Source organism: Seriola dumerili, unplaced genomic scaffold, assembly GCF_002260705.1.
Source record: "Seriola dumerili isolate Sdu_G_001 unplaced genomic scaffold, Sdu_1.0 BDQW01000331.1, whole genome shotgun sequence".
NCBI lineage: Eukaryota > Metazoa > Chordata > Actinopteri > Carangiformes > Carangidae > Seriola > Seriola dumerili.
This window is the reverse complement of record NW_019174586.1, coordinates 7638578-7664263: the sequence shown is the minus strand read 5'-3', so window position 1 is coordinate 7664263 and position 25686 is coordinate 7638578. Positions and strand designations below refer to the sequence as shown.

The following is a 25686-nucleotide window of genomic DNA, read 5'->3' as shown; positions in this document are numbered from 1 at the left end:
TTCACACAGTACAAATAATGGGCTGATAGCAGCACATTGTCAGGTTTTCGATTTGCAGGAACAAGGTCACAAATAGGCAGTTCACAACAATTTAGTTGTTCTCTTTTGCACTGCTTCACTTACCCTTGATCTCAGGACTAAAACGTTATGTTTTAAAGTGCATGTGACTGGCTCCTGCAGTAACACTTGTGGGTAATGTCACTTCAACCCTCCACCCGGTTACACATATGAAATGTGTTAACACAACCCCATGAGCCAGGGAGGGGGTACTTGTGTCAGTGTCATGTTCATGCAGTGCTGCTGGGCTGTTATGACAAGTTGATGACGATAATGTTAAACCACTTTTTGCCACATGTCTATGATGCTTATAAATGTCTCCATATCTTTATAAATTCTTTAAAATATATTAGACAACTGGACATCAGCATATACAAAAAATATCTTTATTGGATAAGAATGTTTATAATAAAATTCAAACATTTACAAAAAAATATATTGCAATACAACAATCTCAAGTGTACAAAGGCAATCTTGAAACTGTATCAATGCAATCGAAACATATTGCACTCTTCATGATTGTTCAGCACATACTTGATTATAAGGCAGAGGTTTACAATCCCCAGCTTTGTGAAAACACAACATTTAAAAGAAACATCCTGATGTTGATCAGTCTCAGCTTTGTTGCAAAAAGCATACTGAACCATGGTTTGAAACCTAAACTGCAACTGTATAACATACTTTGTTCAACACCAGTCAAACCGAGCTACCAGTTACCTTACTGGTAAAAGAAAAACAAAATTACAAGAAGTGTAAAATGTGCAGATTTTAAACTCCAGCATTTGGATTTAGAGGAATAATTAGCTCATATGAAAACACAGTACTTGCATGCAGTCTAAAAAAGCATGCTTACATGGCTAACTCCACTATGGGACCTGAAAATGTCAACAACTATAGGCACATATTGCATCTGCAATAACTTACTGAAATTACTGCATTATAACATTCACTAGATGCAACAAACATTAAAAACAAACAGTGAAACATTTTAGACAGTGCTTCATAGGAAAGGTTAATAGGCAATATTTTTTAGATATAGCGTATTGATTATTCAATACTAATTACTAAAGTCTTGCAATCATATCAATAATGCTTTGAAGTATAAATATTAAATGTTAGTCTGGTCTATACCATTCTTTACTTAACAGTAATATCCTGCTTTGCGAGGTCAAGATGACTAAAACTAATTTGGAGTCTCATTGATTAGCTGACTTCCAGAGGAAAAGGAAGCATCACATGTTCTTCAATGTCTCCACATGAAAAATAAAGTGCTATTGTCAGAGCCATTGCTCTGTTTCACTTGCAGTTAATTATTTCGCCTCCAGGAAATAACTCTTGTGACACGGCGGCAAAGAACAGGAAGTTGTTATGTCCTTCTTTGCATAGTTAGATTTGATGAGTCTTTCATAAATGTGGTCCCTGGGTCTTTGGTGTGAAATAAAACAGACAATGTTACACGAAGCACCCATCACAAAAGCTGCTGTATTTCTTAACACATCACTTTCACACCATGGCAGGATTGGGATAATTGTGTTTTGTGCAATTCAGCGACCACTGAATATTCTGTGAAGCCACAGCTCATGTCCAAAATTCATCTCGTGCATTTGTTATCTGCTTTGGTTTTCTGCTGCTTCTACCATGGCTCTGAATTTTGAGTTTTCATCTGCCAGCAAGGCAGCGGGACTGTCAAACTCCAGAATCTATGAGAATGAAAAGGATGAAACAAAATAAGCAGCAGCATATAAAATCAAAGGTTCAATTCACTCATTCCATGAACTTGTTTAAGGAGAAAAAAAATTATTAAGCCATATTTTTTCCCAGTAAATATTGCACATCCGAAGTTCCTGCATCTTTAAGTTATTTCCGGCAGATAGCAGATGAAGAGAATTTTAATGTGTAGAAAATATGCTTTGGTGAATGACATAAACCGATGCTAACTGATCACTAAAAGATACTTGACACTCTACACACATATGCTGACGTTGTTGACGTGGTTGAAACTATGACACTTTTTATGCAATTTCTGCATTATTGGATGTTGTAGAGTACAGACAAACAAGATTGGAGATGATATACAACAAATTAAAAGCTTGAATTAAAAGCTTAGTTGCCACAGCTCTATGGTTTACACATAGCAAAATAAGCAACCAACCATCAAAGCTGAATATGTGCCTAATATCTTCTTATGCAGTAAGCAGCTATTATGCAGTAAGTATTACACCATTTAGGTCGATCTAATAATTATAAAATACAGGGAGGAACGGTTTTATAGTCACCATAGCAACAAATTAGAGGTAGATGCATCTATCACTATCTATATCTATCTATAACGAGGTTAAAGAGTGAAGAGACTGAAATCATTTGTGTGCATTTCATGTTCACTACACGCATCAAACATCGACTTGAAAACAAGACCACATCAGAAAAATGTGCACCGTCTTATCCACTCCATTGCCTCAAAGAGACCAATTCACACAGCAAAGAAGGGGTGTTTCAACTTGAGAATACATTTCAACCACTGGGCTGAATTGTGCAATTGTGCAGTCAGTCATGTTGCATTTATACACACCTGACCATTATCCAGGACCATGACCCTGCTGCAGCTCATTACTGTGTTGAGGCGATGGGCGATGATGAGGGTGGTGCAGCTGCCAAACGCACAGCGAATGGTCTCCTGGATGAGACGATCTGTCTCAGTGTCGATGGCGGCCGTTGCCTCATCCAGTATAAGAACCTGAAAAACACAGCAGATGAGCAAGTGTTACTGGGAGAATAATGGGGACAAGACAACAAAACAAATTACACTATCCACACAAAGTGTTGGTGCCTGTGCTTGCTGTATAAAATATAAAAGAATACTATTGGTACAAAAAAACATCACACTAAATACTGTATGCTGCTCATTCCTAGTTCATGCGCCAATTGTTAATTTGTTAACAATTGGCGCATGAACTAGTACCAATGTACCAATTGTTGGTGCATACCACCAGGTGGCAGTGTTATCCCATGCAGGGACAGTGTGAGAAACAGAGCCGTCTGTTTTTTCATTATAAAACTGAGGAGAATGCCGAACAATGTTCCACATGTAAGTAAAAAATAGCTGTATTATACAATCTTCACCTTGCTGTTCCTCAGCAGGGCCCTGGCCACACAGAGTAGCTGTCGCTCTCCTACTGAAAAGTTCTCTCCGTTCTCTGTCACCTCTGAGTGGAGGGAGTGAGGCAGCTGGCTCACCTGCGGAAGGTCACACAGAGGTATGAAGACAAATTACAGGGGCTTATTCTGTTCAAGTGACGCATCATTTGGCATAATCTGCCAATGTTTGACCATCTTGTCACTTACCATTTCTTTAATGTGTGTCTTCTCCAGAGCTTCCCATATCTGAGAGTCAGAGTATTGATCCCATGGGTCTAAATTGGTCCTATTGGAAGACAAGCCATAATTCTGATATTCATTAACTGGATAAAGCATCATGACAATTTCACATTAAGACAAGATGTTTAGTGAACCCTCATCTGACCAAGATCACTTCTCATCTGAGGTAACTGGTATCCGTAAAGCAACCTGAAAGTTTTTTTATTAAAGCAAAGCTGATGTTTTGTTTTTGTATCAGTCTTGCCTGTTAAATTTGGATTATCTGTTCTTTTATTTCCTACTGCCTAGCAGCATTTTGGTTTTTTGTTGTGATTTCTCTCTTGTGTGGCTTTACATAAACACTAACAGACAGAGCTCAGATCACCAGCTGGACCCATTCACAGTAAATATATTCCCCAAAAACCTTCAAAAAGCCTTATTTCAGGCAAATGGTGAAATGTTGGCATGTATGTAAACAGGATCACAGAGACAGACTGGCCATGAACAATATACCTGGTTCATTTATGATGTAAAAAAAAAATTATTGCAGCTTTGAAGGGCTAGATTGACTGAAGGCACATCCCTGTTTGCAGTAGGGAGTTGCCAACTGTATGGGAAGGGAGCATTACACACATGCAAACATTTAAACAAATAGCAGACACCCATTTACACCACACCGTTGCACTACTAACACTGAGGATTTTCCAGCGGAGCATTAATTGCCAAGTTGTCTCTGCTCTGCTTATCAGTCAAAAATTTATTTTTTGAACCAGAAAAATGAATTAGTTACAATTCTTGTTAAAAGAAGTGATTATAATTGGATTACCTGACGCTGCCAATGAAGAGCACAGGCTCTTGAGGAATGATGGCTAGCTTGCTGCGCAGGTCATCCAGACCAATCTGTGCAATATTGATCCCGTCAATGATAATAGAGCCTCCTGTCAGCTCTACAAGCCTGAACAGAGCAACACCCAGAGAGGACTTCCCTGTAAACACACACAGAAGAGAAACCGTGAGAACAAATGTGTGCACAAGTCGGAACAGAGATGCAAACGTAAAATGAATATGCTGCTGGCTGGGAAACAGAGAGCGTCACTCATACCTGATCCTGTGCGTCCCACAATGCCAATGGTCTCTTCAGGCAGGATGGTGAAGGACAGGTTCTTAAGCACCAGCGGCAGATCATCACGATAACGCATCTCCACATTCTGGAAGGTGATCTTTCCCTGCTGAGGCCAGGAGGGGGCAGGAGCCTCTGCCTCAGGACTTTGTCGGGGTGCTTCACTCTCTAGACACTGAGATAAGGAACAGTGATGGTATCTGGTATTAATCTCTAGATCTCTGTGGAGGTGCATGCCCCTGAACTGATTTGTAGTGATTTTCTCTCCATGTGCTTGCACTTGAAACGAAAAGAAAAAGTTGAGTTGATATTCATATCTCTGTGGTTTGATGGCTGTTGTGTGAAACAAGCCCTGTCATGTGCTCTGGGCTGTGTAAAGACCTCACACTGGGTTTCTATTTGCTTCTTGCTGTGTTTATCACACATATACAGTCACAAGTGCACAACAACACACACACACACATGTCTGGACATGCCAACTGCGCCTGAATTCAACAGCTCTGTTGTAGTAAGCTGGACTGAGTCTCATAATGTGATTCTAGACGGTGTCTATGTGACCTTGTACAGTATATCTGAGCGCCACATAATCCACCTCACTGCACTAATCAGTGCTCTTACCTTTATATAATGATTGATCCTCTCAACTGATGTAAACCGAGCTTCAGTCTCTGTGAGCAGCCTCACTGTAAACTGAAACAAGCCAGTCAGCTGCAGGTGAGAGAAAAGCAGAGAGAGAGGTAGAAGGTTAATGATTAACACTGTCACACCAATTACTGTGAAACACTGGGTATTTACACGAGCTGCTCCCCTTCCCCGAATGAGCAGTACAACATTGAAAAAAATGTACAGCCTAATAAAAAGATTTGTGGACATGGCTCCTTCACCATCTCACCAACCGATTTTAATTCTCTGTCGATGATGACATGCATGAAAGCACTAAGCATTTAAAAAACAATAAAACTAAATATCGGACAGTTTAACAGTGAGGTAACAAACATTTGAGGACCAGTAAGGTTGTTTATATTATGTTGGTTCTTTAAAACAAGACTATGTGACTTTTGCTGAACAAAAGCCACTGCTAAATGCTAAACAGCAGTTTAGCAGCTAAAATGTTGAGCTATTGTAACAGCGGCAGGAGTGAAGAACAGTCATAAAGTCAGTGAACTGTATCAGACCAAGTAAGGTTGTAGCAACAAAATCTCTGAGTGTAGTGAACTGAGTAACCGTGGTTACTATTGCATATGAATTCAACGCTTCCTTTGTTAGAGGAGGAATGTGTTATTTATAAGTTACACAGTCTCACTTTAAGTTTTATTTATCTACGGAGCAGTTTAAGGAAGTGTGAACAAGCTTTAGCTCAGATTTACATCCAAACAGTTGGGCAGCAAGACAGGCAATGCAAACAAACAACTGCATTATATAAATGCCAAATGTTGAACCAGAAGTAAACCTGAAACTAAAAAAAGTGCACTTTTATGGTAGCTGCTAGAAACAGAAGAGGCTTTACTTCATGACATTTCTAATTGAGTCTGGGGCTTGAAGCTACAATTTTTTAAAAACCTTTAGACTATTGCTGCCAGTGTTTCCATTCACTCTGTGTCACTACATGTGTTTGTTTACAAACCTGCACTGCGTATGATATGGCCAGGCCTGCATAGGCTGGAGGTATCTGATTGTGCATGAAGACAATAAGAAGTGCTACAGCAGTGATAAGAGAGATGCTGATGAGGTCCAGGCGCACAGCCAGCCAACGCATTGCGCAACTGAAGAGGTAGTTGGAGGCCTGGTTGGTGTCCAATAATTCCTGATATCTGATAAAAGAGAGATAAACCCATTTCAGCCAGAACAAAGGGAAGCAGAACTCTATCCTCCCATGGAGGGGAAATTTTGTGGTATGAGGTTTGGTATATCTGAAAAACTACAAGGAGAGATAAGATAAAAATTAAAGTTTAATGGTCTCCATCTCTGATTGACACCATTATACTCACCTTTGGAGGAAGTCATGCCCTCTTCCATATGCGTGGATGGTGGAGAGCCCCTGAAGACTGCTGGTGATGTGAGAGGTGAATGGTGATTGGCTGATGTTCTCCAGGCGCTTCAGCTCGCGAATCAGAACCCTGGAAGTGGACAAAGATAATCTTTTACCTTTAACTTCTTCAAGTAGGAATCAATGCTTTGTATTCAGTGTGTGCAAATAGGCTCCAGCATGTGAAGGGTTAACTTTTAGAATCTATTGGAACCATCATGAAGAACATTTTACTCAAACACTGAGCCACAAAGGGGAATATTTTAAAATCCTGTATGAAATTTGAAGTGCAAGTCTTTATGAAGTTGATTTGGTGTATTTTTAAAATCAAAGCCTGCACATCACACTGACTTGTAAGATCTTGCAGGGAGAACAGACATTACATCTTAATACTCAAACACCACTGAGGAGTGAGGGAATGGAAAATGCATCAGCTCTAATGACGCAGTGGTATGGCAGACAGGTAATGATGACACAGTGGACAGAGAGGGATTCGGTTCACAACACAGCAGCCATCTTCCTGGTCGTTTTCCCCACTATCTGATGCAGCCAGAGAGACACCAGACTCGCCGTCCACGAGGCAGTGCGAGTGAGAGAGGTTTATTGACAAAGGTGGGGTGTCTTTCTACTTTTAGATGCCAAGATAGAATGGATGGTGCATGTGAATTACCAGTCTCCCATGAATCATTTGGTTTTCTCATAAAATCTGAGAAGAGAGATGGAAAGAACACGACACTTCCCCGCTTCGGGGCTGTGATCCAGACAAACATGTTTATGCCCTGGGCAGTTTCATTTCAGAATTCAATAAAAGCTGCTTTAGAAGTGGGAAATTTCAATGGGAGATCCAGTTTGATGTAATCGCCATACATATCCTGCGATGTCGTGACTTTGTAAGATACAGTATTTCATTTTTTTTTAAAACAGCATTGCCAAGGGTGATCACTATCTTTTCAGCTGGGGATCACCTCTTCCGCTTGCTTTAAGTGAGGTTAATGCTCAAAGTATATCATTCATTCCAATTGCAGTGTCTATTAAAAGATAAATGAAGATATTTTGTGATTAAACTGCTCAATCAAGAGACAATATGGTATCAGACTTGAATGAAGAAGTCAAGAATTCAAGTTTACAATTGAAATACATCTTCAAATCAAAACGGTCACATCTTTATATATTTACTAGCACTAATATACATGTTTACATTCTATTTGTATAACGACATCGATACCATTCTCGCAGCTTGTTTTTGTACTTTCAGATTTTACACCAGAACAACAATAAGAGTGTCATGTTCCTCTTTATCTATCAGACAGAGGAAATAAGATATTATGGTTATTTCCCAAGATATCAGCGAGCTGTTGTTCCCCTCGGTGGATTCACCTTTATTGCGCAGTTGCTGCAAAACCATAAATAATGACTAAAGCAGAGTCATCAGATCATCCAGGGCACTCCTGCAACATTCACAGCAGAACAGAAGCTGTGAAGAATTAAATCAGTGACCAGTAACACTCTATGCACTCGCAGATAAGGGTTATCACTGCACTTCTTTCACCGTCTCCTGTTATATTTTGAAGTCACAGTTACTGATAAGAAAAAGTTTGAATTACGTAATTCATAATCGTACTGTAGCAGAAAAGGTTGTGCTGCCATGTATACTGTTGACCAGTAATTGAAAGTGTAATGTAGCCCATGCTCTAATTCCAAACTACACATGAAAGTCACATTTACAACATATAGAAAGCACTTTTTACCAAACAGCATTTTACATGCATGAGATGCTGCATTTCCTTTCTCTTTATTTAAAACTTGCACTAACAATAAATGATCCAGTATTAAAAAGGAGAATCAACTGACAGATTTAGCAAGAATTGCACATTATAATCTCATTAACATTTCATTAGAAAAATCACAAAATTCACAGAGAATTGTCTCATATTTCTTGGCTCATTATTCTGTTTTTTCATCTGTGCATTTACTTTGGATCAGTATAATCACGTTCATTAATGCTTGTTGCAGCAGCAGCAGGGCGACATCAGAAAAGCTGATAAATACACAGTAAGCTACCTGCTGAGGACTAAACAGTAGGCAGACAAAGTTAGTAAATACAAACTAAAGGAAGTTTTTCGATCTTGCGGCTGACAGGCCAGAGCCATGATAAGAACATAAGTGATGAGAGTCTGACCTGGAGACACGGTTGACAATGAAGAGGAAGACTCCCAGGGGCAGACTGGAGATCAGGAACCAGGGGAAGACGATGCCCACCATTGCCAAGCAAAACAGCACCAGGGTCAGGTTCTGCAGCAGCATTTCAGCTTGCATGGTCAGACGAACATCCACTGTGAGGAGGAGGCATATTGTATGTCACACACTCTCTCTCTTTGAGTCTCTCTTAGTGTTTTTGTGCCGTGTTTATTTATTTAAGTATTAAAGAGAAAGAGAAGATATGCAGGTAACATCGGCAAAAACACAACACAATACTCAAAAATATTGTGTTTAGAAACTAAACCAGCCATCCACAAAAAAACAATAACCCACAAATGTCAAGCAAAGACACCAATGAAGTGGATAACAAACAGCCAATCACTTGGGAAAATACTCCATGTCAAACCACACTGTGTCTTGGCACAACACCTTGTCAAGCCGGGTGACTTAACTGACTGAGAGCTCTCTTGGGGGGAAAGGTTCACAGTCAAGACAAATCAAGCCTCACCCTCATCCATGTCCCTGGAGAAGCGGGTCAGGATACGACCCAGAGGTGTTGTATCAAAAAAATGCATGGGGCTGAGAAGGAGGCGGAGGAACAGCTTGTCGTGGAGCACGGAGGCAGCCTTCACTGTGCACTGTCAACACAAACAAGAGCCGTGTTTGAACATGAGACCTGACACGTGTAAACAAACAACTTTAAGAAACATAGGGAAACAGTCAAGGCTTGGATAAACAGACAGTTGGAAGGAAACAGTCGATGTGCTCAGCCTGAAACACAAACACACAATGGATAAATACAGTGGCACAAATATCTTGCCCGCAGAGTTACAAACACTACCTCACCATATGCTAAGCATGTGCACAGTGGTGGCCCCCCCTCCCCCCCGCATGAGGCACGCTGTCAAATCTTCATTTATAATAAGCTTCTGGGAGGCTGACATAAAGGTCATGACCTAATGTGCAAGAGACATTTCACCAATTGGACAGAAATTACATGTGGCAGCAGAGAACAAATTAATTCTATTAATGGAATATTCAACACTCCCAAAGATCTCATCACAGCTAGGGGTAAAAAAAGATTAGCCATCTTTGAAAAATTAGCAATTTCAAGTGGCACACATTAACGTGGGGACCCGACCTCTGCAATGCAGTGTCATGATGGGTTAGATTGAAAAAGAGGACGCACACCCGAAGGGGCACTGACATGCACGCACGCACGCACGAACACACACACATGCACGCACTCACGCACGCACGAACACATCCTTCTTTTCTTTCTGCCTCTTTGTCTCTCGTGCACTCACAGACACACAAACACACACATTTAGCTATTGTAAATCTGTGAGACATAGTAGTGGACAGATAAATGGATTTGCCCACAGGCGTTTTCAATTATAGCACTGGAACCATGAGAGCATGAATGAATGACAATAAAGACAATTAAGGAGGAGCACTGCTTAACTGCAAAGCCCATATATATAAACTTTCCATATTCCTTTCAAACACCACTATCACTTTAAAGCTCATCAGTGTTCAAGAAGACAAAGCATGGGACACAAAGCTGGGGAGTCTCTGAGGAAAAAGGTGGGGGACGGCTTACCTTCACAAACACCAGCCCTCTCACTGTCTTCAGCAATAAAGCAGCTCCCATGGTGACAACGTAAATAGTTGAATAGTACTGAATGTGAGGGTTGAGTCTCATACTGTTGCTTGCCATCGTTTCATTCACCAAGATTAATGATGTGTTCTGAGGGCAGATGGAGCAACAAATTACTGAGAAAGACTGAGAAAAAAATCAATTTTTTCCCCACATAGGAATTTTGCCTCTAATGAAATTGAGAAAAGCCCACGTTGGCATACAAAAAGTACATGAAAAATCAGTCAGTTCAATGATGTTTACTATTCTAAGCACATTTCTCAATGGCAGCCACTGCCTGCTTTACTGCACATCTGTTTCTTCATTGCTCGTGCTTGTTTTTAATTAAGTTTACCGCGGTGCTGTTACTTTTTTAATCATGCACATTCAGATTAATGCTCAGTCAGCTGCCACAATTCACTGAAGCATAGTAGTTATTTTTCTTTTGGGGGCCAAATACACACTAAAAGGAGCCGTCTATTATAATAAAGCTCCAAACTCACCCCACTACCCTGTCGGATCCAGTGGCTCAACCACCAGTTACTGAAGGCTATGCTGCCTGTGGTGGAGAGGAAGAAGAAGATGTTGATGATGAAGATGATTGGACCTCCTGCTGCTTTGATGTAGGCACCATACACAGACCAGGCGACTGCACCAGAGCCCTTCTCTTCAGCTTTCATCAGTTGCTCTAAATGAGATGCAAGAAATTAAGTGAGAGAGAAAGTGAAAAACAAAGAAAAAAGTTACTTGTGAGACATTCTGGCAGGAAAAAAAACATTTAGCATTCATTCTATATTTGGAGAATGAAAAGTGGCAGAGTCTCTCACCTCCTTCCTTTCTTTCCACCTTTGGTTTAACCTTGGTGACAACAACACCACTGTCAGCCTTGTCTGCACCTGCCCTCTGCTGTTTGTTTTTTAAATTCTCTTTCACCAGATTCTAAAAGACACAAAGGTAAGAGAAGAAAGTGAGTTTTGAAACATGCCACTGCCACAAATCAAATGAGCCGTAACAACAAAGCCCTGCAAGTCATTTAAACAGAGATATTGTTGACAGGGTCTTTAGCTGCTCACCAGTAAATCAATGCACGCATAAATAATGAAGGGCCTTGTATGCATTAACATTTCCCAGCCACTGGGCCTGCCTTTCTGGGCTTATGAATTATTCAGCTTGTAATGTTCAATGTTATTGTGTAGTGGGGGCAAAGATGCCTTATTCAAAAGAGCTGGCTTGGTGCCTCAAGTGCCCCTGGCCTTACCTCCTGTTGCATGCTGCTGAATAGGGTGGCATAGTCACGCTCTTTAGCCATTAGCTGCGCATGGGTGCCATGCTCGGCAATCTGCCCGTCCTTCATCAGAATAACGTCATCACACTCAGACAGATACTAAAAAAAATGAAAATATGAAAAACAAAGGCAGAATAGCAAAAGTTAATGTTGCAGTCAAGTTGGACATTTAGCGTTTCAAACTGTAATCAGCTAATCGAAACAAAGAATTACACATTATGAGGGAAAATTTGATATCATTAAAATTCAGTCCCTTACCTGCAGCTGGTGTGTTACAAAAAGCACAGTCTTGCCTTTGGCAGCCCCCTTGATAGCTTTATAGAAGATATGGGAACCCACGCAAGCATCTACAGCACTGAGAGGGTCATCCAGCAGAAGGATGGGGCGCTCACTGTAGAGGGCACGAGCCAGGCTCACTCTCTGACGCTGCCCTCCACTCAGGTTGGCACCTCTCTCTCCGATCTGGAAAGAGAAAGTAAAACAAAACTCAAAAAACTATCCTCTAGTTGTGGCTGCACTAAATTTGTATTGCATTAACTGAAACTCCTGTGTATGTCATTTCAGAAAAGAAAGTCTGCAGAACTAAAAAAACAGATTTCTACTGATACCTCTGTCATGTCTCTGAATGGGAGCTCTGCAAGATCTGGTAGAAGACAGCAGGCTTCCAGGACGGCATTATATCTGATGAGGGAACAAATATATAAACTTAGGGATAAATCTCAGCCTTTATAGATTTTGTTCTCTAGAACACCATTATACACTGGTTGATCTTACTTGTCTTGTTCATACTCGTTTCCAAACAGGATGTTCTCCTTGAGTGAGTCATTGAGGATCCACGCTTGTTGGGACACATAAGCAAAACCACCACCGGCTGCTACATTACCCTCTAACAGCGTCATCTGCAAGACAAAAAGTGATGGTTGGAAGCAGAAAAAGCACAAAATGTTCCTTTTCAATTTGCAGGTTGCTGCGTGGCATTGTGTGAGAATGAAAGCTTCAAAAAGACTAAATCTATCCTTGCTGCTGTTATTCATGTATGTGTCTGTCTGAGGAGGAAACTTCTCAATCTAGTTAAACATCCAGTTGAATCTCACCTGTCCCAGCAGAGCAGACAGAAGAGAGCTCTTTCCGCTGCCAACCCCTCCGCAGATCCCAACCAGTGAACCCTAAAAAGGGAAGAAACAGTGGCATTGTGGGAAATACATGCACATGCACACGCACAAGTAGGCAAATGTTTGTCCAAGTGTTTAGTTAAAAACGTCCTTAAGCCACTTTATGTGTTTGTTCTGTTACCTTCTTAACACGCAGGTCAATGCGGTGCAGCGTCTTGTGCAGTGGAGGTCGTATGCTTTGAGTAGAGGAGATGGTGCTTTGTGGACTCTCCTGCTCCATGTTTGTGAGGAGACTCTGTGCATTGGGACCCTCCTTGTTTCCTTTGCTGTCCTCTGTGGAAATGTACAGGCTAAGCTTCTCCCTGCGCAGCACACGCTTCATCCCTCCTCGCTTCTTAGGGGGAGGAGGTTTTGCAGCTGGAGCACGTGCCTTTTCCCAAGCCAGTGTGGCATCTTGAAATTCTACCGCATTGTTCGGATCTTCCAATTTGACCAAAACGACCTCTCTGTCATCCATCATGAAGAGCCTCTGAGGAGACAGACACAGTGGGTTACTTTATGTAACATTGAGTGTCGACCACACATTGTGATGGCACAACAACAAATCTGCGCTTGCAACAAAGTTCTGTTTTTTTTTTATAAACAAGCATGTGGTTTACCATACATGAGGTTGTGCTATGTCATGAGATGTGTGACACTGCTGTGCTCAATAATAACACCAGGATACTTAGTTCCACCTGCCCCTGAGTACATCATTATTTTATTATGCACTGCGTATGCATCAAACACAGAATACCTCAAGCCTTTTGGTGCGTCCTTGGCAGAAGTGCTTGCTTATTTAACCCTAGCTGCTTCTGTGAAACCATCTCTCACTAACATGTGACTTTTACCATGTGTTTGGAATAAAATATGTCGAAAATGTCAGTATGCGGTGTGGGCGGCTGTGTTTTTAGCATCAACAAGAGCAATTTTTTGTTGGCTCCGAGCAGCACCCGATGACATACTGTATACACATTCTCTAGGTTATTTTAGTTATATATACAGTGTATGTTCAATTTGAGAAGTGAGATGTTACAGTGTTTTAACTGTGTTAGGATTGTAAAATCCCTTTTGTGTGTCAAAAAAATAATGAGAACTGTCAAATGGCATTAATACAGCTAGGTAAATAAATGTTGTGCTAGGTAAAACATAGCTCTGTGACAGGTGTGGCTGTCTATATTTCTCACCTGAAATCTTTTGACTGCCACAGCACCCTCCGACAGTGACCTCACAGCCAATGGTGTGACTTTAAGGGCAAAGGTCATGGAGTTGAAAACTGCAACCACAGTGAAAGCCTGTGGCAGGGTGTGTAGAGATAGAGAAAGTTATTAGCTTAATTGATTTTCGAGGGGCTACACCTGTAAAAGTTACTTAAATTATCTCCAGTTCAATACACAACCAGGAATGCATGAAACACTTTAAGATGCACAAAAATCTGTAAACTCTCATCAGAGATGGAGACAATCTGTTGTCACATTAACTTTAAAAACAGTTGTAAACTCAGCTATCTCCAGTAAAGACAGGTGAAAACCAAATGTAAACAGAGATGATACGGTGACTATAATAAATACCTCAGCTGCAGTAAGGTCGTAGCCTAAAGCCATGTGTAGAGTGAAAGTGCACACACTAGCTATCACAACTACGATGGGAGCAACGCCCACTGTGAGGCTCTGGACGATCCCAGCTCTCTCCAGTATCCCCCTCTCTTCAGATCGCACCTCTGTTGAATAGATAAGAAACAGAGAAGGGATAAAAAAGGCAGCGAGGAGCAGAAAGGGAGAGAGAAAAAAAAGTAAGGGTTGAGTGACTCCCAAAAGGTTCTTCAGTGAACATTCAGTCAACAACACCATAAGAGTCCCTAACCAACATACAGCGAGCAGACAGAAATAGATACAAGCGGGAGGACAAGGGCCTCACATCCATACATGGTATGAAAGGGGCTTCAAAACCTGCTGAACCTTGATAACTGTCCAAGTCTAATGCCCAAATCCTGCCCCCCCTTCCTTCATGTTTGTATCTCACAAATACACACGCTAGCTGCTTTGTTAACCTACTTCACTGGGTGCAAACACTGGAACAAAAAGCATCCTTAATTCAGCCCCAGCAGCACTCTGTGTGTGTGAAATATGAGAGCTCCCTCCTCCTGGTACATGTTATTCCCCATGGGATTCCCTTTGGATGCTATGTGTGTTTCTGCATGGATTATAAAGCAAAAGTCACACGCGCCAGACAAAAACGCTGTGATCATCCATTTAACAACAATAGTAAGTGAAGGGAATGACATTGTAACTCTTTAGACTCATTGGCCATTCAGTTGAATGCCAATTAATTATCATTATAATAAGTAATCACAGGACGGCAGCGAAAACGAGCCCCACCTGGCTAATTTGGAGCATGATTAAAAGGGGAAAATGATCCTTATCCACAACCTACAGCAAGGGCCTCATGAGAAAAGGCCATCGCTAATTCATGGATGAGTAGAGCTGCCTTGACAGTCATTCAAGATATCATAAGGCCCCAGACACCTTGCAAATTAACCTTGAAGCCAAGGGATTCAAACTGGCCTTGATTATAGATGATGGCACAGGGGAAGACTTAAAAAGAGCAACCTAATGAAAATGGATTTAGGGTCAGGGTTATCTTGCCAGTTCACTAAGAGGATAAGTCTAATTTCAGGTGATTAACTGACTATTTAGTCACTAATTTGTGACTGCGACAGGTGTTCAAATGAGGTGACCTTTTATTCAAAGTGAGTTGGGAATAAAAAGCCTAATAAAAGCACTAAACAGCATGAAGTTTGCATCTCTAAAAAATATCTGGTCCTGACCACAAACAGGAAATGAGCAGTGTATCAGGATATCGCTGAGTCGTTGGGCAACATGACAGCCACTCACTGTGAATATTCTGTGCAAAGGCATCTTCCCAACAATACATCTTGATGAACTTTATGCAGCCCAAGATCTCGTTCATCAGTCTCACGCGCCGGTCAGTCACCGCCACACACTTCTTACGGAAATACGCCGTCAGCCTCGATGCAAGCATCTGTCCAGACAGGAATAAAGGAAATGATGACAAGAGAAAATAAGTGGCAGGGGAGGAAATGAAAGCAGACACAATCACATTAGCTGTGCAGACCTGCCCGGGGGACTAGTGATAAATGCTTTTCACATCAATACCAGGGTCTCCGGCTGTCAGGCTTCAGCTTAGAATGAGTGTAATTTGGAAATAACAGCTACAAAGTTGACAGGAGATTGATAGCCAACAAGTTATGATGCTTTTAAAAAGTGCTGGATGAGTTCTACAACAGCCTCAATTAATGATTTTAAAGTGATGAGTACCTGTGTCTTCTACTAATCACATTATTAAAAGCTCTAGCTCAGGAACTGATGGGTAGACAAGAAAGCCATGTATCTAGTCATTACCCTTTGGTAAAATTTCTATAATGAGATAGCAGGTCACTGCTATATTGAGTGTGATTGTTACTTGTTTGTGTGTGTGTGTGCGTATGAGTGTGTGTGTGTGTGGTGTTATCAATTTATTCTAACTTGTGTGCCTGTAATAAATGTATGCTGTATGTCGTCTCATGCTGTCTGTACTGGCATGATGATGATGGCATTCGACAAAAGCCTCCAGACTCAAACAGACTGGGATTTTCATCCTTTGTCTCTCAGTGTCAGATGTTCTAGCTGAAGTCGTACCATGGTAGGATAGAAGATGATGAAAATGGCCGACCCCACCAGAGCAGTGGGGCCCAGGAAAATTGCAGTGTAGGACAGACCCAGTATTCCCACTATGGGCCCACCGGCCAGGAGGCAGCCCACTGACACAGCTTCATACAGGCGCTGGCCGTCACTGGAGCAGATGTTGATCAACTAGGTAGAGAGACAGTGATATATATTACAAATTACATTAAAAGTCTTCAATGAGCTAAACCTTCTCATACTGCAACCTTGCCAATAAGACTATAAAAGCAGTTTTTACAAATAGTTTTGCCCTTATTCCTGCGTTTACTTGTTGGACAATGATTCCTCTTAAGCTGTGTAATGACTAATCTTAGACGGCCTCCCCTCCCTCAGGCTATGGGATTTGTTGAGATCTAAGCAGGAATGTTGTAAGAGCAGAAATTAAATCCATCTCAATCATCTGCATGCGGTGCCCTGCAGTGAGGGATGATTTAGTTAATTTGGAGATGAGTCCCCTCCAGGGTTATGCCACCTACCACGCCTGGCCCGATGTCTTTAGTGCTGCGCAGGCGGAGGATTTTGTGGAAGGCAAAAGTAAGAGCTGCCCCACGGAGGCGTGCTGCAGTGCGGTAGTTGACGGCCCACATGAGCGCCAGAGACCAGGAGCGGATGAGTTCCATGAGGAAGATCCCAGCCACCAGAGATAGGCCGTACGGCACGCAGGTCTCTACACTCTGGGAATACTCCAGCAGAGCTCGAACCAGTAGCGCCTGGGGACGAAAGGTGAGGAAAGGTACAAAGTGGGTAAAGGAAACCAAAACAGTAATAGTAACAGAACAAATATGAGCATAAAATAACACAGACAAAAATCAGGAACATGAAAGAGATAAAATGGGACAGAAGAAAAAGGAAAAAAACAAGGAGATGAAAAAGAGGGTACAATTGAGGAAATGCCATAGACAGAGATAAGCAGGGCAGGCAGCAGATGAATGAGAAGAAAAGGATGAGAGGGAGAGGATGGAAGATAACACTTTATATCAACATATCAGAGACCATGTGAGTAAAATAAGCATAAAAAATGGAAAGAATATTTGCTCAGACAGACAGTAATTTAAGGGCCTGATTGAGATGACAAAAAAAAAAGACCAAGAATATTCTGTCATGACTTAAATAAGACTGTACACGGATAAACTGAAGAGAGAATATCTACAACACTGCTTTGTCAGCAAGTGTAGTCAATAAATCAGACAGGAATGTGAGACAAATGCGTCATTGTGTAAGAGTTAAATCCGGTTAATGCTATTAGTTGTGGGTAGTAGCAGGCACATAGTGTACACATAACATGACACCAAAATAAACAGCTTAGACCATGTGGAACAATGGGGCCGACTAAGAAACTGAGAACTCCAAGCATAATTACCCTTTATGGTAATTACTTAAAAATCATGATAAGGAATGACAATATCTGCGCTTTGTTGATGTTAATCTCTGAGTATGTTTTGGAGGGACGTCTAAAGCCAAAAGTGTGGCAGATAAGAAAAAAAATAAAAAGCATATTTCTGGACCAAAGCATGACTGGGTACAAACCAGCTAATCTATGGTATTAATACGGGTTTCACTATCTGAGGCTTTGTAATCTCCCAGTATGTTTTCATTTCAATTTCCAGACCAGCGTGAAACGGGATAAAGTGATTTTCAGAAAATACACCCGGACTTGGGACTGCAAGCCAGCGACCATGCTGAAAGGCATATTAGCCGAATCAGCGGAATATAAAGGCAAAGAAGGATTTGGACAGTACTCACGGGCCCAACGAAGCCTGCCACCATTGTGAGGAGGAGGGAAAAGATGGCCACCAGCATGCGAGTTTGGCAGAACCTCCAGAAGACTCTTGTCAGGGATGCCCCCTCTCGCCCTCGTCTTTTTAGCTCATCGTGCCATAAAAATTCGAGCCTGGAACGAGAAACCATGAGCTCAGAATGACATAACTCAACCAAACATCATTACATTACTGAACTTAAGTCAAGAACATTTGGTCAAACTAATTTTCTCACTTTTTCGTGCATGAGTGCTATGCTCAGTGCTATTATAGTACCAATTAATAGTATGTAAAAATAGTCATTTTTAAACGGCGCAATAATCTTAAGTGAAAAGAACACTCTCCGTAATGTTATTTTTCCTAAAATTAAGTTGAATAAAAAAAGTAAAGGCGCACTTCCAATTAATCAGACTGTCCGAAAGCACAGTGGGGGATATAAACAGTCTGTCAGGCAATCATTGCAGTTGAAAACTACAAAATAAATTGAAAGCAGCTGGAATGATAATAATGTAAAGGTGACCTACAATATACCATGTATGATGCATCACATAATTAGACTGAGAAAGGTTCTACCAAATATGTTAAAGATGTGTTAATGCACTTTTATCGCTGCATAATGCCCATTGAAGAGGGTAAAATATCTTGTTGGCCAAATGCATCATGGCTAATGACGCAATAAAGCAGCAGCATAGCAGCTGCAGAAAGTAATTTACGTCCTAATGACTTTATTAAAAACGTATCAGAGATAGAAAGAACATTAAACCAACTAGCCTCTCACATAGCCTGGTAATTACTACTTGAAGTCAGATGGCGTTGAATCTAAGAAATTACAATTAACTGCACCCCGATAGCTGGATAGAGAACAGCTTGAGTCAGTGGCAAGGCAACTTCTATGTGAATAACATTAATCCAATCAATGGACAAAGCAAGGAAAAGTGGACAATGCACTGAAAGAACAGCAAAAATATAAGTTTTCCATATTAACTTGTACCTAAATAAAGGTTAATATTAGTACACTATGTGTCTTTATATGCGTTTATCATGTACATAAGTTCCAAAGGGAGGAAAAGAGGACATGTAATTAGCTATGCATAAATCAAATGGAAAATAACAATAAGATTCAAAACTCATACAATAGCAAACCTGATGGAAGTGAGAACACCAGGGCAACAGCGTGAGATCCAAAGGAGGAGTGATGTGCTTTTAAACATGACTGAAATGCTCCTAACAGCCATCGGCTCAGTTTGCCAGATGGCAAGCGAAGCTGATGTTCCAAGAGCGCGTTGGCCAGGACACTGCGTTCAAGGTTCGCACCTCACTGAGCACCAACAAGTGTTAACTCTCCCAGGGTGCTCTTCCCATTCCCCCTCTCGCCACCATCTTTGCTTTGCATCAGGGTTGCATAACTGTTCTTGCTATGTAAACACAAAATAAAGCCCTCATGCATACCATCTCCCAGCCACGCCAATGTGATAGCTCTGTGCTCCTTTGCTCCTTCACTTCTATGTGCTCTTATACACACACAAAGCGGCAGAAACACTAACCCTTAAGCCCGGAGCCACAGCCTTTAAACAGAACAAGTTATTTACAACCCACACAGTTGTCACCAGACACAAGAGCAAATTTCCTCAAATAGTTTCCCCTTCTATACTGCTGAGTAATGGCCCCATGACTCAGCAGTATGTGAGTAATGGGAAAAGCACTGGTTTTCTTTTCAGTTAGCAGTTAAACACTAAATGCCCCCTAATAAGCTTATTGTTCATTCATAGAATTAGTACGTTACTACAACGTATTTCTCAAGCCATGGTTTGGCAGGCAAACAGTGACTCTTATCTCATGGTCTGCTCCAGCTGGGCTCCAGTCAGTGACAGCTAATGAATGTGACAGGGAGACACAGTGCATCGCAGGTAGAGGAGTTAATGACATAACCACCCAAGTCAGGCACTAACTGTCGCTGTAATCTCTAATCCCTGCTATTCTTAGCAGCCTCCCATCCCGCCACAATGTTCCTACGTTGGTCGAAAGACTGAACGTTCATTAGTTAAGTCTCACTGCAAAGCCTGAACACATACTGTACAAACATACACAATCCTAAACAGTTGTTTACGTGGAAGGGAATCGCATGCTCATCAATGGTAATTATCATGCTGGAAATACTGTGAATGCAACCTTGGAGTTCAAACCTGTTGTTCCTGTTACTGTCTGGTGTGTTTGACCAGGTTTATCACCACATTCATCTTGTTCACATAAAGAGCAGGGAAGGGTTTCTCAATATTTGTTTGAAAAAGGAAAACAATCTCAGGCACCCTACCGTGTGAGAGCGAACTCACATTGCGTAGATCAGTTCACAGGAGTATGCCCTGATACAACCAAGCTCCACTGGGTACTTGAAACAAACAACATAACTTTTTCACCTTTCTCTGTATCGCCAATTTACCAACCAGCCAATGCAGGCAACGGCGCAGGGCCCAAAGAAGTCCCAGGTTCACTACATGTAAGTAATGGGATATTTTCTAAATTTTGTAAGGGAATTTACACTACTTTTGGACAATATCAACTAGAGCAGGTCCTGCAGTTGTCAGCTAATCTTGAGACCCTGTGTTGTAGAGGTATCATGTGTTAAAATCTTGTTTAGAGAGATTTATTCATTTATTTTACATTGTACTAATCCTAAACAAAAAGTTGAGTTCAATCGAGTTGATACAAACAAAGTGACAAACAGACCCTAGGACAAGGTAGTATTCCAGCAAATGAGTGCTAGTTGATCTCCAGGTGTCTAAACATCTAAATGAAGATGCCATGAGCAGTCTGTGCATGTCAACATATTTCACAGAAAGACCAAAACCAACATGAGTCCATCTCTCAGTATTTTTTGACTTCTGTCTGTGGCTCTCAGCCTCATGCCCACGTCCGCACTAATAGTAAGTCATTTTCTAAAACAGCCGGGCACTGCAGCTTTCAGCAAACATTACTCAAACAAGAGTAAACAGTGCACTTTTACTGTTTACTGATTTGATGTGTGTGATGTATGACAGCCATATGTTGTACATGGGATCAGCCCAAAATAAGCTACAGTGCAGAATGAAGGAATGTGTCAGCCAGGGCGACAGTGAGGCTTACTGATGTGTTTTTAATAGTTTTTTGGACAACGATGGCGCTCCGAGGCACAGAGCAATAGTTGTAATTGGAATCAAATCATTGTTGGTTTTGGTCTTTACATGGGATTTGTTGAGAATATAAGAAAATATAGAGCATCGCCAGAATGAACCTTTAATGGGAACTTGGTGGCAACAGGGTAGACAATGCACAAAATGCGGTATGTGGGATCAGTAGGGGCACTACAGCATATTGTAGCCTTGAGGACCCACTCACAAAAATACCCTTTAGTCTCCATGATGGTTGCATCCGATGTGTCAAACACATTATGAAAAAAAAAACAAATCTAACCACTCACAAATTACCCCCTATGTGGTACAGCCTCACCTTCAGACAAACCCTTTTCATGTCATGTCTCACCTAAACTATAGTTTTCTAGGAATTCTGAGTGTCAGCATCAAATAGACTTTTCTTAACACTGCAGGTCACTTTTATCAAGCAAACCTCAGCAGTGCCACGGTTACCTCACCTTTGGCAGTTGATTTCAGAGGCTTCGTGGCAAGACAGTCCCCACACATCATCTATAGACAAGCTGGACGCCTTGTAAGCCTTCAGTGCCAGTGGGGAGAGCCAGTGCAGAGTCATAAATGAGAAGAGGCCAGCATTATCGACTGGGTGCTGGTGCCTGGAATAGAGAAGAAGACGTGGAAATGAGTGAGATGTCTAAAAGTGCAGGCACACAGAGGTGCTATGTTGGGGGAGCAGGCCCACATCGGCCACTGAGAGAGAAGCGGCGCCTTTGCTCGCCAGAGTCGACGAAAGGTGAATCATGCCTGCAGTATTTGAACAGTAATTTGCACGCTCTTCACAGAAATCTGAGAGAGCAGCAAAAAAAAAAAAAAAGTTCAGGGGCAGTTTATCAGCCAGCATATGTTCAAACACGGTGCTGTCTGTCGCTGGGGGATAAGTTCCCATCCCTTATCATGGCCTCCTGCTACTCCCTAACAGTCAGCTCATGAGGCAGGCAGCAAACACAACAACTATGTGAACTTTTTGTGTCTATGTGTGTCTTTAAATGGGTATCTGTCTGTCAAGGTGCCAGCCTAAAACTGTCTGTCTGTTCTTATGTCTGCCTTTATATGGTTTACAGTCAGAGAGACACCACATGAACTTAAATACAATTTTGTTTACTTGTGAGTTATCCTGAAGGGCTTTAAAAGCTGCAGGCTTTTGCGGTAGCGTCCTCGTCTCTTTGGCCCCCTCTCCACCGATGCCTCTGCTTCCTCTTCCTCCAGCTCTGGTGACGGTTGTGGGGAGGATAGTGGCAGGCCCTCCACCCGCCCGGCTGCTTCGAGGGCATCAGGGAACATGGCAGACCCTCTGGGTAGAGAAGAGCAAAGCCACATTAATCAAAAAACACATTTATGATACATGATAACAGCCTGAAAACAACTACAGATATTTACCCACTGGTACTTTGTAATGCCGCTACAGACAAATCCCCCCTAACTCAATCATGTCTAGTTTTTAACAACAATGAAATACCGGCCTGTTATTAGCTTATGAAAGAGCTCTGAGATCTGATTACATCTGATTACATCAGAGATCTGACCTTCAAATTGCTCATTTTGTCCAACCAATGCTCCAAAACCCAAAGATTTTCATTTTACTTTTATAATAGACAAGCAAATCTTCACATTTCAGCAGCAGGAACGTTTATATTTTTGCTTGAAAAAAACATAATTGTTGCCAATTATTTTTTTTGTTGATTGACTAAATCATGACTGATCACTAATCACTTCAGCTCTAGTGAAAACACACAACATCTTCACACAGTGGTAACAATCTGTTAGAATGATGTGATAATAGTTTATCTTTGTCTAAAAAATACTCCCAACCTGACATTTTTGCTAACCTCTCAGTGGGAAGCACATGAATAAAACACTGTAATCTGCCTGCTCAGTCTTCCTCTAACCCAGAGAACTATTATAGAGGAGCAGTCTTTTGCTGAATCACCCTCTGAGACGCAGATAGATTTGAGAAATCACCTTGCTCACAGGTCACAGCCCCTCTCTGGCATACAACTAAAGTGCTTATCTATTTAAAGACGACCTGCCAGCAGCCCCAGGAGCTTGGGAGCAGACATCTGAGCTGACAGTATGTCCGTACACTGTCACTGATCCCTTCAATAGCAAAGCTCCATTACAAGGTCAACCCAACTCGGTTTGGGGTGTAGACTGAGCGTCCATGGAAGCAGTCAATGATGAGATTCAATACAAATGGCCCAGTGGGTGCATGAACAGCCACATAAGAGAATGTGAGAAACAAGTAGTCACTGTCAATGTAAAAGTGCAATGTGATCTAAACTGGGGTTGAGAAAAAGCATGAAAAGATGTTTTGTGTTTCCCTCTGCGGTTCTCAGTGCCTATATCACGTGAAGTTTGTCATATGGCTGTGAACTTTACAGATCTTTCTTTATAGAAGGGCCGCTCGCCATTCATGACTGTCATGAACTTTGTATCCCTGTACTCCAGGAATGAACTAAATCAAACAAATCAAACTAAACATAGCTACCTAGAATTGTAACTTAACCTGTTAGTTAGGTTTGCACTTGACACACACAAACAGAAAACTAACAGCAGGTCACTGTTTGTGTTTGTTGTGGACTCACAGAAAAAAGCTGATCCACCAACAGCAAAGAGACACAAGAAAGCAAAACTGAAAATGAGGCCATAAAAAGTTAATAAGTACGGTAATGGTACACAAAGAATGATTAGCACAATAGCAAATGTAATGTCAAAGGTACAGCTGACCCTGACATGTTATCTGACATGTGTTTCTAAAAAAGAGAATTAATACTGCCTCTGTAAGCAGACCAGTTTTGTGAAGGTCACTGAACTTAAGACATTTACTAATTTATTTCCCACCACTTCTGTCTTACATGTTTATCACTTTAAGTGACAAATAGGCTACCACATTTTGCCCAAAACTTCAAACTATTACAAACTATTGCCTGGTTAGTTCACTTAAACAATTGTATACTAAGCTACTACAATCACTACCAGCAGCGACTGTGTTGTAGTGGTGTGTCGTATTGGTAATAGCTAAAATCACTGATATTAGCTGAGTGAAGCTTTCATTGACAATACACTTACATTCAAGCCGGCCCTGTTCGGATCACCTTGGTAGCAGTACAGATCTCAGGTCTTGTATTTATGAGCAGGAAGTGCTGGTAAAGACGTAGCTGACCATGGTGTCTCTTTTATAAGTTTTGTCATTAAACCTGAACTTCTCTTCCAACACCACGCAGACAGACTCTTCTTCAGCGGCGTAGCGGGGCTCAGATGAAAACACAGGCAGGAAGCGGCTCACGTGTATTCAGTGCGTGCTGCCTCCCCCCAGCACCGTCTGAAACTCCGGTTCATCGTCACACGGAGCCCTACAGGGAGAGGAATTCCCGCTGTCACTCTGACATCATAACGGCTCCGCCAACCAGTGACGGTGCTGCATAGTCACCGCAGCAGCTCCCTCGAATAAGCACCATAGTAACGGGAATAATGACGAGGAAGTAAACGCTCGAAACAAGGAAGGGGTGGCGGTAAATCTGATTGGCCACCCGTTTTCAGCTTTGACATGATTTAACATGTAGGGAACTGGTTTGAAACATGTTTTCTCTGTCCGCATGTACTCAGTATGTGTACATGTACATTCAAGTGCTCTGGTGCATGACACAACTGCTGTAGGCATATGTAAGGAAAAGCAACGCAAAGCAAGTTTATTTGTAAAGCACAATCCAAGGACTATTCAAAGCTTGACATAATGCATTGAAATATAGAAAAGGAAAGAACAGAATAAAAACATTAAAGTGCAAAGTGGAGAAAGAAAGAAGAGATATAATTACAGGAAATGAGAGCAAAAATTATTCATTATGAGTATTTAAGCTTCATTCAAAGGCAGACCTGAATTTAAAAGTGGTCAAAGTCAGTTCAAAGCTAATCATCCTTTGGACGTTTTCTTCCACACAGTACCTAAATGCTACTTCTCCATGTTTAGTTTGCACTCTGTAGTTTGCACAGTTAGCAGCCCCTCCACCTGATAACCTGAGAGGTGGAGAGCGTCCATAGTAAAAAAAAAAAGATGTGTTTTGGTCCTAAGCCACTGAGAGATTTATAGACAAGCAGCAGTACTTTAAATTCTATTCTCTGACACGTTGGAAGCGAGTGCAGAGGCCTGAGAGATGGTGTGATGCGTTCAATTTT

General features: G+C 41.5%; 1 protein-coding gene across 1 annotated transcript; it reads right to left on the bottom strand.

Moving 5' to 3' along the window:
• Positions 1–447: 447 nt before the first annotated feature.
• On the bottom strand, positions 448–24741 carry LOC111232369 (multidrug resistance-associated protein 5-like). Its single transcript, XM_022759858.1, has 29 exons — positions 24583–24741; positions 22619–22807; positions 21957–22112; positions 18318–18465; positions 17051–17284; positions 16530–16703; positions 15726–15873; positions 14403–14551; positions 14019–14126; positions 12974–13321; positions 12775–12846; positions 12455–12579; positions 12289–12361; positions 11939–12142; positions 11654–11779; positions 11223–11334; positions 10899–11083; positions 10360–10506; positions 9265–9394; positions 8737–8890; positions 6520–6648; positions 6156–6342; positions 5150–5239; positions 4514–4706; positions 4238–4397; positions 3400–3478; positions 3178–3291; positions 2627–2791; positions 448–1757 (listed from the first exon to the last, which is right to left on the bottom strand). The coding sequence occupies exons 2-29, from the start codon at positions 22795–22797 to the stop codon at positions 1665–1667; spliced, it is 4182 nt and encodes a 1393-aa protein (XP_022615579.1). The 5' UTR covers positions 22798–22807; positions 24583–24741; the 3' UTR covers positions 448–1664.
• Between the last annotated feature and the right edge of the window lie 945 nt (positions 24742–25686).

Bases quoted from the DNA above. Each gene is read 5' to 3' on its own strand.
- LOC111232369 (XM_022759858.1), bottom strand. From the start codon at position 22,797: ATGTTCCCTGATGCCCTCGAAGCAGCCGGGCGGGTGGAGGGCCTGCCA. The intron at 12,847-12,973 runs GTAACAGAACAA...TTCCCTTTTTAG, and splicing joins TTGACCTGCGTGTTAAGAAG to GGTTCACTGGTTGGGATCTG. The intron at 3,479-4,237 runs GTAATCCAATTA...GTCTTCCAATAG, and splicing joins CTCTTCATTGGCAGCGTCAG to GACCAATTTAGACCCATGGG.